Below are 16,480 nucleotides of genomic sequence, written 5' to 3'. Positions count from 1 at the left end.
CTGTGATATGGGCTAATAGCGGCTAGAAAAATGACAGAGCGCATGAGTAATGTCGATACCGCTCATCGACTCTCTAATCTTACGAATCAATGCCTCGATGCAATCTCAACCCATGTTGACCAGGGCGATTTGTCGTCCCCAGGCGGAAGATTTGCGTCACATTTCTTTACGTTTTCTTCCTGCGCCGCCGACCTATATCTTTCGTTAGGAAAACTGGAAACCGCGAAAAAGCTCTTCGCGGTCGCCATCGACCACATACGCACGACGCAAGCTGAGGAATCGAGTGATCCAGAACTCATGCGCTTACTTCACGGCTTTGCAGAGTGCAATAGGAAGACTGGAGACCTGGCCATGGCTCAAGAGGCGTTGCAGTCGGCGTTGGCAATTGCAGGGCCGGCATTTGGACCTATGAGCGACGAAGCTTTCGAGATAGCCGCTAGGCTCAAAACCGTTGTGACGTCAATGGCAACAGACCGGGGGCACCACAAACGAGCATTGATGGCAAGTTCAGGGTGCAAACTACGTCGGAGAGGGACTCAGTCCGACATTGCCAACCCGCGCCCAAGCAGTTCGACGATAACTCCCTCCCACGCGACAGTCCTCAAAGCCCATATGACTGAGATAATCATAGAAGGAGACATAGAATGCCAGCTATTGTTGGCAAAGCCGGTCATCATCCTGCCCCCAAGAGACATGCCCAACAGCAGCGTTTCTGAACTCAAGGGGGCGGTACGCCTTCGCGTCTTCAGGGATGTTAACACTGGGGCAGTCACTGTCACCCTGAGGTGCATATCAACAATAGGACAGTCCGGGAGAGGTGGCCATCCCAAGATTATCTACTGCCGAAAAAAAGTTCTGGAGCTGCGGGAGCTTGAAGATTTCGATTTTTACCCAACGGCAAGGGCCCATGGGTGGTTGGCGGAGGGAACATACGTCTGCTCTTTCGGCTTCATGCTCATCAACGACGACGATGACAGCTTACAGACCAGCCATGGATCAATCAGGTGGGAACTTGAGGCTACGTTCGAAATCATTGGACAGTCTGCGGCCCCCCTCTTGCGACTGGCGCATGAAATCATTGTGATACGAGATCCCACCCACCCCATTTACGCACTGAAACGCATCAGTCAGATCGAGAAATGGAACAACTATCAATTTGAGGTGAGCGTTTCTACTGAACTAATTCCGCTTGGTGGCGTGATACGGGCCAAGATCAAATTTTCAAGCCCCGGCAATCACCCAGAGCGCTCACATGTCAGGTGCGACATTGTCCAGGACGACATGGCTCCTTCGCAGAAGCCTTCCAGGCGCAGGGTCTCCCTATTGAGGGAGGGCCAGTCTATAGGAACTACATGTGGTCTCTGGGATTTGGTCCCAGAGAATGGGCTGTCTCAATATGTTGTAGTTTACCTCCAACTACCAACTTGCAGGCAAATGCGCCACGCCCAGGAGCAGCAACTGAACCCGAGCCGCACTTCGCCTTCCGCGACAGTCAAACATTATCTTGAGGTGAGTTCCAAGCCTTTCTGGAACTTCAAATGCATAACCTGATTGACACCTTTCACTAGGTCACTTTTTGCATCATGTCGCCTCGCTTTGGCAACTCCGTAGCTGAGCAGTTTGAGACTGTGGAGCCATTTTTCATCCCAATCACTCTTGTTGACTGTCGAACTAAGCGCCGGATGGACCGTCCTTGCCATAGCGGATGGGAGACAATTGGCGGTCAGCAATCGATCTATTTGAGTGCTTGCGGCTGTCATGACGCTGAGCAATCCCGTGTCAGGTGTTTCGGAGTCCCACGCTATGACGGATCGCCAGAGTTAATGTTCAACCCGATTCAGCCGAACGTAACTTCCAGGCCTGCTCAGGAACATGTAACGGCTGCAATTGGTGGCCTCCGAGAGAGCCCAGAAGCCCAGTCCCGACCGCTTCACCCTCGAAGAGCAGTTTCTAGCATCCTCGAGGTGTCTCCTCCACCTTACAGTCAAGGCCAAAGAGCCGGAAGCAGCGATGAATACGGCGGGGTATCATCCAGCTCCAGGGAGCACTATCCGGGCAGATCCATGACATGAAACGGGTTCTGGACATATTGTGACAGTGCCACAGTCTGTCAACATAACGAGAGAGGGGCCGGGAGTACCTATCCAGGTAAAGAAAATGTGAAATAGAATAGATGGCGACCACACAGTGCGACTACAATGAGACCAAGACTGGTTTGTCACTACAAATAGTAGACAGACACAGAGTTGCCTGCCGGTTCCAGTTATTCCTCACCTATGATCGCTCACCCCCCGCAAACACCACCAGGAGGGCTATTGGGTAAAGGTTTGGCTGTTGCGGCCGCTCATCATCGTCGTCTCTGCGTTATAGAATACGGCTATTTCTAAACGATTAGCGCTTTTCCCATCACGATTTGGTTGAATCGAAATGTAAACCGGAGTGCTACATCAGCCCGTTCGACTTTTCCTTTCCCCCGCAACGGTAGATGTATTGCATTGATCGGTAGCTCTACATGGCCATCTTGTGGCTGCTAATGTTGATGGGTACAGTCGCTATGCAAGTAGGCAGCCTGACAAGGTGGGTGTTGATATACATATACGCTGACGAGAACTATTAAAGCAAATGCTCGGAACTCGAGATTCTGCAACAACTCTCTCTTAGCAGCAAATCCACCGATGTTTCTCACTCATAGAGGTGAAGCTGATGAACTTGTTGTCACAATCTAATAGATCTTGATATCCGCTAAGTTTTGTTCACCCTTAATAGCTTCCCCATACATGATTCCGTGGACATAACACTCGCCAACAATGGCCCAGCCTTCTCCCACCCTCCGAAGGATCATTGGTGTATTGCACCCTTTGAGAATCGCAATACTATCACCAACTTTGGCTGCTGATGCGCCCAGTCCCATCCTTCCTTCCCGGGTACCAAAAAGACGTCTCCATGCCATGACATTGATGGCCCATGAATAGGCTTCGCGCTGTATCTCTGTCGCAAAGCAAACCTGATACCCTAATGCCCCCCTTGCTCTTTTTATCATCGAGAAACGTTGCTTTGGCCCAAAGACGAGCTGTTCCAGATTGTAGCCACATAATGAAAGTCTCTTGTTGCGGATCATGAAGCTGCGGAACCCAAACCCGTGCGTGTAGACTCCGTCCATGTCTGCTGACCATAGGTTACGATCAAGAAGCCAAGAATAAGACTCGGGTGCTCTGCAGCGCCCTTGTGACGTTGTGTCGCCAACTATTGTGCGCCATAGAGCCTCTCTGGTGGCTTTGAAGTCTCCATATATGCTATGATCCGATGGAGCCATATTTGAAGGGTAAGTCTCATCGACCTCATCTGAATGAGACGCGCCCAAGCATGCGATTGTGTCCAGTACAATACCCTGGACAGTGATGGACAAATCAGAAGACGGATATATCGGTGACAGTGGCCCCAAGCCGAAATCAGTTTGATACTTGCCTCCAAGATGGATTGCTGGAGGGGGCGTGCAGGTCCAGCAGACTGCCCAGGAGGGAAGATTGTGTGTGCATGGTGTGCCTACTAGAGCTTGACCGGGTTTGGATCCTTTAACCAAATCTAGAGACCGAAATATAGCAGGAGCAATAGTGCGGTGCTGTAGAGGAGAAGGGAGTGTGTCGAGGCGGCGGCGGACAGGTATTGGCCCAGCTGGTCTTGATATCAGTCTCAAAATGTTGAGGTCTCCAGCCTCCAGAAACTGGGAAGTGAAGGACGAGTACAAGGCAGATAAGGAGATAGTGTAATCTGGTACGACAGCAACCCTCTCAGCAACAGCTTTGATGCCCAGAATGCCATACACTCTGTCCATTTCTTCGGTGACGTTTGAATCTCGGCAGAGGCTCAAGACCAGCGTAAGGGCCTGCCAATCTCCCAGAGAGCTCAACTTTTGATTCCGCTGAATGCCGCCCAAGGCAACCTGCATCCCCCACAGCCTCTCCGATGACAGATGCGTATCCTCGGCGAGTCTGTCCCGTGCAAACTCGTAAGTGTTGAGGGCAGCTAGGGGTGGCCGACTGCTGTCGAGAATATCGCGGCCGAGTCTTGCCTGGTCGTTGTTGATGACCACAGCCGCTCGGTAGATATCATCCCAGGCAATGCATTTGTTTCCACACAGAACTGGCGCAGCAGGTCGACCGTTTGCCACTTCCTGTATAATCCACATGCGTCGCCAGTAGGTTCTAGTAAAGAAACAAAACAAAGCTTTATAAACCGCTCTCCTGAGGGGACTTTGATAGCCCGGGATAACGACGAAGAAGGGACGCGCGTCAATCGCCATCCCTTGACGGTATACCCCTTCTAACGGGGTCGGTCGTCTTGACTGGTTAGCTAACCAGTGAAGAGCTGACAGGGCCAAGGTGCTATCGTCAGCCTCTTGGCCGATCCAGATGACCACCTGCCATGCAGACCGATAAATGTCTCGCATGCGAGCAACCTGCTGGCCTCGCTCCGCCAAGTCATCTTGGTTGATGCAAATGGCGTCGATCCAGAGTCTGAAACCTTGGCGTATTCTTTGGGCACGGCGAAGCTGGATCAAGGCATTGTACAAATTGGGCGTGACTCCAAACTGTTCACCATTTAGAGTGATGAAGTGCCGAGGTGTTGGAGATCCCCATTGGTAGGATAAGGCAATGAAGTCTCCCCACGGATATCTCCATGGCAGACGAGCGTCCTCATCGAGGGAAGGTGAGAATTCTTGTGGGGCTGAGAACGGATCGCGGCCTTTGTCAAAGAGGGCGTCTGTATCGTGGGGATTGGAGACCTCGGGCCAAGCATAATCCTGTCCTTTGAACCGCCGATCAGAAGACGGTATTATTCCAGGCAGAAGGTTGGCATGCTCGATTGTGCATAGAATTGGTTGAGAGTCGTTCGCATCTTCAACTGGCTCTATTTTGACAAGACGGATCTCGTTGTCCACCAAGGGTTCGTAAGAGAAAGACATGTTGATTCTGCAAAGACAAGACAAGCAATTCAGTTCAATCCATGCCTGGCCCCCCTTAAATATGTTCAAACGTGAGGCGGTTACAGAATCGACAGCGGTTATCCCAACCAATCAACGAGTTTGACTTTGCAGTGTAGACCCATACCCAACCCATGCTGCGTTACATTGTGGGTCCATTATTGCATCTAAGCGCCAACAGGACAGGGCATTCATTGAGGCCTTTTCCTTGCCTACCTACCCTAGAGTGTAGAGGACCTGCTATCTTGCTCTATCGGTATCAAAAAGTAATACAAGATAGGGCACCTCTTTATACGCAGTTTCACGTCTTTAGAAAGAACCGAGGCGACTGCTTGAACAAGAGCTGTTGTTTGAAGATAAAGCCAAGAACTAGCGTATGTAAAACTGTTAAGAGGTAGCTATACACATTCAAAGATAAAAATGCTCCATTCAGGTATCATGGAACTAACTCGTAAGAACTTGATAAAGCACATATAGCTAGCTATACCACGCAACCACACATAACCTGTGATTAGCTACCTAGTGTTTTCGGATTTTAAGCTGTAGTCTTGGGGGCTTCTGACGTTAACCTCTTCTTGGTAAACCACCACGTCAGAAGCCCAGTAACAGTCATCACGAACGGAACTCCAAGACCTACACCGATACCGATACCCAGCTTCCACCTGTCGGCCTCCTTCTTCTTTCCAATGTCATACTGTGCTTGGGCAGCTGTAATAGCCCATCCGTTCTGCACCGAGAACTGGGAGCTCACGTCCTGCCAGCCATCCTGAGCGTCACCCTTTCCTGGTTGTCTGATGAAAATGACGTTGATCATGCCGCTGGCGAGACTACGGATTTCGGTTTGTGTCAGGTTGAATTTGGGGGAGGATGCCATCTTGGCGAATAGGTCGTAAGGTTTGAAGACATAGTGACTATCCGTTGTGTCTTAATACAGTTAGCATCGACACGTCCTGAATGTCAGAGTAAGGGAGGAAGTAAAGGTAACCTACTGACTCCCCAGGAAAGAGTTTTTCCGCCGTAGTCAGGCTCTGTCTCGCCTACAAGGAACCGCCACTCAATTGAAACCGGATAATCCGAGTCGGCGTGAATCCAGGTGATGTTGTACTCGCCAGTGCCAAGGATGACGCCGTACCCAGTATTACGGTCGTCGAGGTCGCTGTGTATCGAGAGGATATTGTTGGGGAAATTACACGGGCTTGAGTCGCACCAGCGGAAAGATGTCATGCAGAGTCTGTTGTCGCAGTTGTGTTTAGCAAGTGCGCCACCAAGGTAAAGCCATGTTACACCGAATACAAGTGGTATTTTGTGAATCATTCTGTTGTGGTGAAAGATGTTGCTATTGTTGTCCATAAATCGCTGGAGAAGAAAGAAATATGAGGATGTATCTTCGATGGGTATGCTACTGGGGCCGCATCCCATTATATCCATTTTTTAGAAGGATTTTTGGTCATGTCATGTTAAATACCGAAATAGCGGAAGTCACGGGCCCCTCGCAATGATTACCGCAAGGCGAAGGTGGCGCAGGGATCAAGGGCAATTCTTTGTTCGATCCCCGTGAATGCCAAGGACCAACGTCAGTGCTGGCAGGGAAATCCCCGTGGCAGGATCTCATCAGCTAGTGGCAACTCTGCCAACAAGTGTCAGATGCTTAAGTGTTTGCAGACAGCAATGCAAGATCAGCCCACTTTATCAGGATGACAGGGGCCCAGGCAAAGTTCTTACTGTCTTCATCAAGCTTAAATGGGTTGATAAAATGCCAATTTCTGTTGCCCTGTAGTCCATGAGGGAAGGAAACCCGAGGAACTGAATAAAAATGGCTGTGGGAAAAAGTTGGAGCCATGGAATGATGAGCTGGTGACCGTGGGTGGCTGACCTTGCATAGCCCCTCATGCAAAGAGCTCCTCCAACAACTTCCTTGGCGGAGCTGTCATTTTGAATGGATAACTCTGAAACTCCGGCCACCATGCACTAAAGGAACACGTTCAACGTCAATGCATATATGGGGCGATCGATAAGGGTAGGGATGAAAGCTTCGCCACAGAAACAGCGCACGAACGCCGGGGATGTTCACCATCACGTTTCATAATTCCCAGCTGAGGCGCAAGCTTTGATTTGTTCTCAACTCGACTTTGAAACCAAGTGATGGGTTATATCTTTGAAGAATAGGGACTCCAAATTATTACTTAAATATGCCATATCAGATGCTTGCTTTGCTTGATGAAATGTGTGTGATGCTCTTAACCGAATGACCAAACCATCGCCTTCAAAACATCCAACAGCTTCCCGTTTGCAGACCATTATCCTCTCTGCACGTCACTACTTCCTCTGACCAAATGGGTTTCCAGACTTCTCTGGCATGAGCCTCGCTTCATCACTCTCACTGTATCGTACACCATAGGTCTTGTGAAAGACGATCCCAGGTGTCTCCACGTACTGCTCTTCGTCAGAATTCGGTCGGTCAGCGCTCGCAGTTGCCACAGCCTGGGCTCCCATTATGCCAGCCATGGGTGGAAGACTGTTGCGTTTATCGTAGTGCTGATTGCCTCTGCTACTTTGCGTTGATGAGGCGGACAAGACGGGGAAGACTTTGACGAGAACTCCGCGCATCGCTGGGAGACAGGCGCACATGATTCCAACCGTGATCTCGATGGTGGACCAGACAGACGCATTGTATAGCTCCCGTGTCTTGTCCATCGACTTTCCAAAATTTACCAGGGATCGGAAACGGATCATACTCACGACGGTTACGCTAGCAAGAGATCAGTTTTTGTCCGTCAGAGTAAGAGTACGAGGGGATACAACTTACAAGGTGCCAACACTGAACATGAAGGCCACGCCGACCTTCTTTTTCCAATGAAGCTGCAGACTTCGCAGCTGCCATAGCGGCACAGCTAACATCCACAGATCTAGAGCGACGCTGAAACTGGCGTGCGACCACAGAATAGCATTGATGTCCATGCATTTCCCTTTATGTAGCCCATCCCACTGGGTCCAGAAATATGAGATGGGTGTGCAGGGAAAGACGCCCACAATAACAAAGGCAACGCCCCACGCGGTCGTGAAGATAAAGGTACCCCATAGCAGACGTTGAGTTTCCCGCATAGGGAAGATGCGTAGGTAGAAGCCGATAATGGCCAGCTTCACCAACATAGTCTGCAGGAAGTATAATGTTCCCAGGATGTAGCAGAAGCGGGTGATTGTTGTAATATGTTGGGGACTAAGGACCCAGATGTCTCGACCAAACCCGTTGGCTGTTGTACCACGTACAGCGACGATGGGAGCGGGAATGAAGGAGAGCATTGCCGCCAGGACCAGCCAGTCGTCGATATCGATTTTGATAGTTGGGACCGTCAACTTGTAACCGAACCGAAATGCGACAAAGACTCCTGCCACAACCGTGAGAGTGATGGAGAGAGTAACAAACTGTTGCGAGCGGTCGCGTATTGGAGCGCCGCAATCTGCTAAGCTGGAGTTTTGGGCCTCTGTCGTATCAAGTATCAGCGCAAATCCCGCGGATGAGGACCGGTTGTTCAGTAGGCAGGGCTTACGCACTCAATGCTTCAGGGATGGTACAGCTCGCAGACACACAGGCGGTGACATTCTGTTGAAACTGGTCGTCTACACAAATACAGGTTTGGTTGCTAGGGGCACAGAAGCCTCCTTGAAGGGCGCTGACCATGCATTTTGCCTAGAGAAGATTGTCAAAAGAGGGGATCGCCGGATGGAGGCGAGTCGTACCGCACAGCGAGGATACTCGGCTAGGCTGGGCGAAGATAGATCTCGTGTAAGCGCGCTTGATACGAAAAATGCGACAAAGAGCCCTAAAGCTAGTATTAGACGGTGCTGGAAGCCCATTGTTGTATCGTTCAAGCGAACATAAACAGGTCAAGAAGGTTGGCCGGAGTGCAGCAGGAGGAACCGCGGCTTTGTATGCACAGTTCTGCAGGATGACCAAGGTTTGAGTTACGTGCTGAAGCTTCCTTGCGCCATGGCTCTTGACGTGCCGCATCCGATATCAAGAGGCGTCAAGATGGGAGAGCAATAGGCTCGGGTGCAGCCATGGTAGCCCCGGAACGCCGCACGATCGCGAATCATTCAGCCACTGTTCTTATGGGCTTGGTTGTGCCTTGGGATAATCACTGACACATTGCCTGTTTTTATGCTGTACCGTACTGTCAAAGAGCCCTCCACTGAGGCTTCTGGTCGAGGCTGTCGAGGATGACCTATGACCTTCCTGGGTGCTGGATGAGAGTTAAAGCCTATCGCCATGGTCAAGCCTCTTTGGTCTCAACCTCGATGTTACTCTTCAACCCCATCTGCTTTGAATGTTCTTAGTCCTGTACATTACCTTGTTTCGATGAAATGCAGTCTTGCATGAGGTAGAATGCGATGGTGATCACCTATTGGTGCTACAGTCCGGTTCCTTGGCAGGTTCCAGCCACAAGACGACATGTGCATTCCCGGGAAGGCTGCATAAAATGCACGACATAAAAGTAAGTTTGTTTGTGACACTAACGGTGCAATGGCCTTGGCGATGGAACTACACCTCTCCGTTGAGTGCCCAAACGGTGATACATCCTGAGGTTTCAGACAGCCTATCTAATTGGACAGCTCTGGCTGCTCTAAATGACGGAATTGGAATTCAATGCCGTCATGCGTTGATTGCTATCTTCTTCGATATCGTGACCGATAGAGAGGCCATCGAGAAAATCACCAACATCACATTCTCTTCTGCGACGTTTCTATCACGGGTTGCGTAGCCCAACTCACCCTTCCTTACCTTAACTACAGTTTCAGGTACAGGTTTCATCTGGTCTGCCTTGGCAATCGGCATCGGCAAAAAGAGCCGGTCCAGACAGCCTGGAATTCCAATAGTCGATAAAACGCCTGCAGGTTCCCCGTTAGCCATTGGCTCTCGGCCCAGCTTGGTTAGCCACGTCTTGTTCAGCTCGCTGCACAGCCATGGTTTCTTAGCTTGTGATTGGTGGCCTGGTTTCAACCCCGATTCAACCTTGGCGCTTGTTAAATAGGTCTCGACCCCGAAATCAGGCTGTGACAAAAATTCACATCTTTCATCCTTATCTTTGTCTTCTGGGTTGAAATTGAACAGTCTGTGATAAGCTCGTGAGGGGATTGCGCTTCACTCGACGATGGCGAACTCGTCGACGCAAATACCGTGGTCTCTTCTTATACCGCATGAGAATAGCACCCATGACCTACGAACCATTTTCGCCCCTACCTGGACCGATTCGCCGAATGTCCGCGGCAGTCTTGATATCATACAGAGTTGCGTATTAACGCTCGTCGCGTGTATCTACACAGCATTGCATCTTGACGTCCCTATCAAGACCTCTTCACGATTTATTTTCCTTCAGAAGCTAAAATGGGTCGCCCTTACTCTTTTTGCACCCGAAATAGCTTTATTCATGGCGGCATATCAACTACGGCAAGCCTGGGGTCTCAAATCCAAACTCCTTCAAATACGACGCAGAAATCGGCGAGAAGCCCTTGAGCTTGGGCGGCGAGGGGGGTCAGATGCGAACGTATGTCTCTCCGCATGTGCTCTATACATCAAAGATGTACTGACACGATAAAAAAGTTTGAAATCGATCTCCGATATGCCTTCTTTATCATCATGGGAGGTCTCCACATTGACGTTGATGAAATCATGTCTGAGAGCGACATGGACACCGACTGGAGGGAACATTTCACGACGAGACCATACACCGCTCGCCCAAGCACTCAGACCATAATCTGGCTTGCGGAACGGGGACATTGGATCAAGATTCTAAAGAAGGACATTGACGACAAAAGCAAAGCCGATATCCTCCAGAAGTGCTTGGTCGTCATCCAAGTTCTTTGGATGGTGATACAGTGTATTTCAAGAAAGGTTACGAACCTTCCCTTGACATTGCTAGAGGTCCACACCATGGTTCACGTAGTGTGCGCAGTACTCTTCTATGTTTGCTGGTTTAAGGTATAGTTCACCCAACGTCCAAAGCATCTCCTCGCAATTATTCTTAATCAAATGCTAACATGCCCTCTTAGAAACCTCTCAACGTCCAAGAGCCTCTTGTGGTCAAGATGGGTGACTTCGAGAGCGAGATAGCCTTGAGAGTCCAACAACAGTTTTACTCGTGGGCCTGCTACCACATGGCACTCTTCGAAGCGCCAAGGAGTGACTACCAGGACCCTCCACTGGGACTGGACGAGAAACCTATGAAATGGATTATGCCCGAAGTAGGGTCGAAAATGTATTATGGCGATATACTCCCATCAGGCGTCGCCCTCTATGGACACAGTACCCGACATTATGGCCATGGCATGCGGCAGTCCATCCCTGATTATTTTTCAACATATTCCTACAATAATTCGAACCGGCAATCTTCAGAATTTCTGCGCAAAAATTCTGAAGATTCTTTGGATGGATCTCTTTTGGCTCCTTTCATTAACAGTGGGCATATGGAGATATCAGAGGAGTTTATTCGCCGGTGGGATGCCATATTCAAAGCTTTCCCTTTCGAGAACCGTCGCGAGTTGTCAATAGTCTCCCCAAAGGTCGGGTTGAGCGACGTCGATGAACCCATGAGAATACCGGGTGTCCTCCCGAGTGACGGGGAACCCTTACCACTCTATCTTTCTCGGATGGACGAGTTCATGCCCCAAAATGATACCGACACCTTTAGTGAACTTCCATTCACTAATCGGGGAGGAAATCTGGATTTCAAGACCTTGAAGGATGAGGAAAAGTCGTACGGGTTTTATCTGTTATTCTGCGCCCGACTCTTCACCCTCTTGAACACCCCCTGGGTACCCGTGTCAGCCATGATCATGTCAGCTATATATGGAGGAGTGCATCTCTCGGCATGGAACTGGATTTTCCCGACAACTGCAGAGAAACTTGCTTGGAAGGTCTGTTGTCTGACTGTCGCCTGCGCGTTGCCGGTATTTTTCTTTGGCATTGGCGTCGCCCTGTTCATCACGTTTGAGGTGTATTCGACCAATACCAAGGATGTCCTTGGATCGACATACTTCAAGTTGAGTCTGGGTATCTTTGGGATGCTTGTTGTGGCATCATGTGGTGCCAGGGTTTTTATAATTGTTGAGTCTTTTATGAGTATTAGGAAGGTTCCTATAGGGGTGTTTATATCGCCCACATGGATCCAGATGGTTCCTCATTTTTGATAGTATCACGATACATAGACAATGCAAGCGTCTGATTAGGCCTCTTACCGCCTGTTGCCAGCATGCATTGGAAGCATCACCATGATGATATCACCAGGTCAGCTGACTATACCATAAAATATGCTCGTGAATGGAAGAAGCTTGATGTGTCCAATATGAAGCCGTGAAGGTTAAATAATAGAACGGAGAGGCCGAAGCGCCTGACCGCGGCGTGAGGACAGTTGTCTATCTGTATAGGTAGGCCACGGGGACATAGAAATTACGAAACAGGGCAATAAAAGCGCCCAAAATTAAGAGCTTTAAACTAAATAGGGCAATGGAAGCGCCTTAAACCGAAACCCGACTCCGGTCTGTTGGGTCAAAGGACCGATTCTGTTCCTACATCGCGAGACAGGCGGCGACTTGCGCCAATTTTTGAACGTTATCGTCGCGCGGTGTGACATCATACGACGCCAACTTAAGTTTTCACTTTAAGCTCTGGCCATATCGAGGTTCGGATATAGATATCGGCAAGGCATCCCGGCATCTATCTTGTTAATTCCGGCCGTAGTGGAGTCTCTGGGAGCCGCATTTTCCGAGGGAGTGGATGACGTTATGTCGGTGTTCAGCGGGATCACCAGATTTGGAAAACTATAAGACGTCACGAAACCCAAGCCAAATCAAGAGAAAGACTTTTATCTACATAACAATACATAAATCTTCATAATGGCTCTTCCACGATACCAAACAAACACACCCCTCGACCCATCCTTTGAGGATGACATACGCGACACACACCTTGTCTACGATTACAACGCTACAGACGCTCAAGGCAACCCAGAAAAATGGCGTTATGAGATCTGGTTCTTTTCTGAAGACCGCGTCGTTTATGCCATCCACGGTGGCCCAATGGCCGGTCGTATCAACTACCAAACCGCCGCATATCAGTGTGTACGACCAGGCGAGCTCTGGCAAATCAATTGGCTAGAGGAGACAGGCACCATTGTGTCCTTGGTTTACGACATTACGAGCAAAAAAGTCAATGGAATGCTAGGCTTCTCGAGAGGACACTGGGAGCACGCGGAGGAAGCACATGGTGATAAGAGAAACCCGGAGGATTTTGAGCGTTGGAAGGGGCTAGCTGCCATCGGAAAGCAGACGGATAGGTTCATCTTGACGGAGCAGGCTAATATTTTGGAAATCTTCAAGGGCAAGGGTGGCTTGGTGCCCATCACTCCAGACGCCCCGACCTTGTAAAGCGGGAATATTTTCGGATCATGGAATGGCGCGCGCATCTGATTTTCATAGAGCATAGAGTTCTGAGCATTATACAAAATAGATTTCGACTCCTTCAATGATACACAGTGGTAGACATGTCACAAATTCTCTGTCAAACCGACCGGCAAAGTCAGAGAGGGATTTCGCCTGGATGCTACGGTACCGGTATAGTTCAGCTTCATATCAAACCCAATATTTAGTTCTCGATGGTGACTTATAACGATGTTTGTGGTAACCCCAGCTCGGTTCCTTTTTTCGATGTAACCTCGGTTGACGACTCTCCAGTTGATCATTTGACATCCCTCACGAGGCGGAACGTCACCCATGGCCAAAGATACTTCTTCTGCCACCAGTTCAGGCTTCATCATATTAGTATAAGCAGCATTGAACCACACCAAATACTCACAAGCTCTTTCGCCCAGCGATACGAGGGTGTAAAGCCCAGCTTCCCCCTACAACGGCCATATGCTTCTCATCCATAAAGTCGGCTGGTAGATACGTCAGCTGTGTTAAAAATCACCTCGACTCAAGGAACTCACCACTGTATCCCGGATAGATATGCATCGGCTTGAAATTGGGTTGTGGGGCAAAGAAGTCACTCGTCCATTCCGCCGCACCACCCGTATCACCTAGTCCGCAGAGGCTGTCTTTGTGTGTAATCGGAAGAGGATGAAAGTTCTGGAAGCCCGAGTTTGTACCCGTGAGATCGGTGAAGATGGCACGAGGGTCCGTATGAAAGCCTTTGTTCACTTCGCTGTTCGGGGCATTGCGTTGACGCTCGACATATTCATGCACACTCCGAAGTTCGGGTAGATTGGGAATCCGGGCTCCCGCCCACTCTACGTATCGCTCTACCTCATCAAATGAGGCCATGACGGGCCAATCGAGAGCTTGAGCCAAAGGAACTGGCCCCCAGACCGTTTTGACGGCGAGACGGGAGATAAAAGGGTGGAAATCAGGTTGGCTGTGGTAGTCGCCAAACTTGCTCCAAGTTGCCGGGATCTGCTTCAGTTTGGTGTCGATCAAGTACATCGCGTATTCTCCATTGCTCACAGGCCGAGCTTGCGATTGAAACTCTGGCACATGGACATCGCAAGGTTCGCGCTCATTATCCCACGCAAAGAATCGGTCTGGTCCCTGGTCACTTTCTGGGTCATGGAAACCGATGGTGAATGTTGTGCTAGGTATCGTAAACCATGGATTATCAAGGCGCCGGGATGCTGCCTCTTTGGCAATCTTCGCAAAGTCAGGCTTTGCGAGCCCCGGAGGTGGTAAGATATTAGGACTCTGGATGGTCATGAAAAGAAAGGTTTCAGCGTGAAGTCCTGCGTAGTTGGTGTCAAATCAAATCTTCAAAATCTCTGCATTGCACTTACCCTCATGCTCAAAGCCAATCCAAAGAGCCCGACCAACACAACGATCTGAATGTGCTTGGCCTGTTTCATAAAGATGCTTGATCCGAGATTTGACACGCACACGATACTCAAGGATCTCACTCAATGGAGGGAAAATATCGGGTAGTTCGCTGTGGTCATGGCATTTGGCTGGATCATCGACATCCGGGTCAATGCCTCTCTCAAAGATTTTGTGATAGTACGCTGGCTCGGTCGGTTTCTTGTTGGTTACTCTGGTCAGGTGTATATCTTCACTGAGAGATCATCATTAGCCTAGCAATGAGGTAGAGTGGTCAAATTTGCCCAACGTACAAGGTCGGGATATGTCCCAGGTAGAAAAGAAGTGGATTGCGCAAAGGAATCGGTTGCTCCATCAGAGCATCAGAAGGAATCATTTTGGTCGTCACAAGATCCCAGACGCTCCATAGTTGTCTCCATTCCTCAAGCGAGGGCACCGGTCTCGGCGCATACTCTTTCGGCGAAAGAGGAAAGGCATAGGGATTAAAGCTCATATTGGCGATTGAAGAGTCAAATTGGGAAATTGGATTGAAAAGCCAACCGACGATGATTTTAGCCATAACAATTCCAGGACATTTTGCATCGTAGACGTCATTCTCGGCAAAACCCCTTGGAGATCGGCCAGCCAAGGCCAAAGTTCCTCCCCTAGCGAACCATGTTCCAGCCAGCCACCAATCTGTAGGTGAAGCGCATCCAGTAAATTCATCCAATGTGACAAGCCTTCAGATCCGAGCTAACCAGCCATGGCTTAAAGACTCCGTTGGCTTAGAGATTATCTCAGGAGGTGGATCGAGATCCGCAGAGCGACGGGCCGACGGCGAGATCCGCAACATTGATTGGGTCTCTAACCGACACGACGACGGCAAGGTAAGACATAATAAATTGAAGAGGAATGGCCGAGGTAGGAAGACGCATTCTCATCAAAGCTGGAAGTTAACTGTTTTCACGCCTTGCGAGGAGTTAGACCTCGCACTCATGTGGCCAAAGGCTGCGTGCCAACCAAACATTGGACCCTTTGTTACGATTGAACTCTGTTATAGAATTTGGACGCGTTTTATTAGAAAGGTGCAAAAGAAAGTATTTCATATATTCCAACCCTAACATAGGGTGCTCCTGATGGTATTGGTGACCAGTACAGACACAGAGTCACTCAGTTGTGCTGTGGTCTAGGTTAGTTCGTTGGGTCAGAAAGCGTATAGGAAACGATAAGGGGTAGGCAGGGATGTCAACATTTGCAAGGTTGAATTAGGCTTGTACACGTGAATATCCTCGTGACGGATTGTCCATGCCCGGTTCTATTTATCGCATCCCCTGTCATTTCACTCCACTATTCCTATTGTAGACTTTGACTCGGTTGTTGGGCACGGCAGTTGAGGCACTTCGGAGAGGTTTGATCTACAGTAGGCGCAAAAGGCGAAAAGAGGCATTAAGATTCGTGAATTCAAAGGAAGGGATAAGATAATGAAGCGTCGCATAAAAGTGAGAAAACTCCTCCGAAACGGGTTGAAGCCAAGAAAGCTGCCATCAATGGGAATCACAAAAGCGACATTAATCCCTCCTCTGGAATGCGTCATAGACCATGGAATCCCAAGGCCAAAGAAAACTTCATGAGTATACTAAGTCTCACGCAGACCATTATTGCAAG

The 16,480-nt window shown here is 49.5% G+C and overlaps 6 protein-coding genes across 6 annotated transcripts; 2 read left to right on the top strand and 4 right to left on the bottom strand.

The window, feature by feature from the left end:
- Positions 1-2,722: 2,722 nt before the first annotated feature.
- On the bottom strand, positions 2,723-4,963 carry NECHADRAFT_51990 (uncharacterized protein; the record flags this gene model as incomplete). Its single annotated transcript, XM_003042285.1, has 1 exon — positions 2,723-4,963. One exon carries the CDS (start codon positions 4,961-4,963, stop codon positions 2,723-2,725), a length of 2,241 nt encoding a protein of 746 aa, XP_003042331.1.
- A 457-nt stretch (positions 4,964-5,420) lies between these two features.
- On the bottom strand, positions 5,421-6,295 carry NECHADRAFT_102006 (uncharacterized protein; the record flags this gene model as incomplete). Its single annotated transcript, XM_003042284.1, has 2 exons — positions 5,421-5,905; positions 5,971-6,295. The coding sequence occupies 2 exons, from the start codon at positions 6,293-6,295 to the stop codon at positions 5,517-5,519; spliced, it is 714 nt and encodes a 237-aa protein (XP_003042330.1). The 3' UTR covers positions 5,421-5,516.
- A 1,227-nt stretch (positions 6,296-7,522) lies between these two features.
- Positions 7,523-8,633, bottom strand: NECHADRAFT_4350 (uncharacterized protein; the record flags this gene model as incomplete). The annotated part of the gene is made up of 3 exons (XM_003042283.1): positions 7,523-7,730; positions 7,788-8,463; positions 8,534-8,633. Coding segments are annotated over 3 exons (984 nt in total), but the record flags the coding sequence as incomplete, so codon positions are not given.
- Positions 8,634-10,131: 1,498 nt separating this feature from the next.
- NECHADRAFT_51906 (uncharacterized protein) lies at positions 10,132-12,166 on the top strand (the record flags this gene model as incomplete). The annotated part of the gene is made up of 4 exons (XM_003042372.1): positions 10,132-10,524; positions 10,581-10,958; positions 11,030-11,282; positions 11,373-12,166. The coding sequence occupies 4 exons, from the start codon at positions 10,132-10,134 to the stop codon at positions 12,164-12,166; spliced, it is 1,818 nt and encodes a 605-aa protein (XP_003042418.1).
- A 704-nt stretch (positions 12,167-12,870) lies between these two features.
- Positions 12,871-13,402, top strand: NECHADRAFT_105605 (uncharacterized protein; the record flags this gene model as incomplete). Its single annotated transcript, XM_003042371.1, has 1 exon — positions 12,871-13,402. The coding sequence occupies exon 1, from the start codon at positions 12,872-12,874 to the stop codon at positions 13,400-13,402; it is 531 nt and encodes a 176-aa protein (XP_003042417.1). The 5' UTR covers position 12,871.
- A 310-nt stretch (positions 13,403-13,712) lies between these two features.
- On the bottom strand, positions 13,713-15,329 carry NECHADRAFT_97208 (uncharacterized protein; the record flags this gene model as incomplete). Its single annotated transcript, XM_003042282.1, has 5 exons — positions 13,713-13,782; positions 13,830-13,911; positions 13,963-14,748; positions 14,800-15,071; positions 15,130-15,329. 5 exons carry the CDS (start codon positions 15,327-15,329, stop codon positions 13,713-13,715), a joined length of 1,410 nt encoding a protein of 469 aa, XP_003042328.1.
- Between the last annotated feature and the right edge of the window lie 1,151 nt (positions 15,330-16,480).

The sequence above is a fragment of the Fusarium vanettenii genome (assembly GCF_000151355.1).
Source record: "Fusarium vanettenii 77-13-4 chromosome 11 genomic scaffold NECHAsca_36_chr11_2_0, whole genome shotgun sequence".
In the NCBI taxonomy this organism is placed as follows: Eukaryota; Fungi; Ascomycota; class Sordariomycetes; order Hypocreales; family Nectriaceae; genus Fusarium; species Fusarium vanettenii.
Note: the sequence above shows the minus strand (reverse complement) of the source record. Positions and strands in the feature narration are given on the sequence as shown.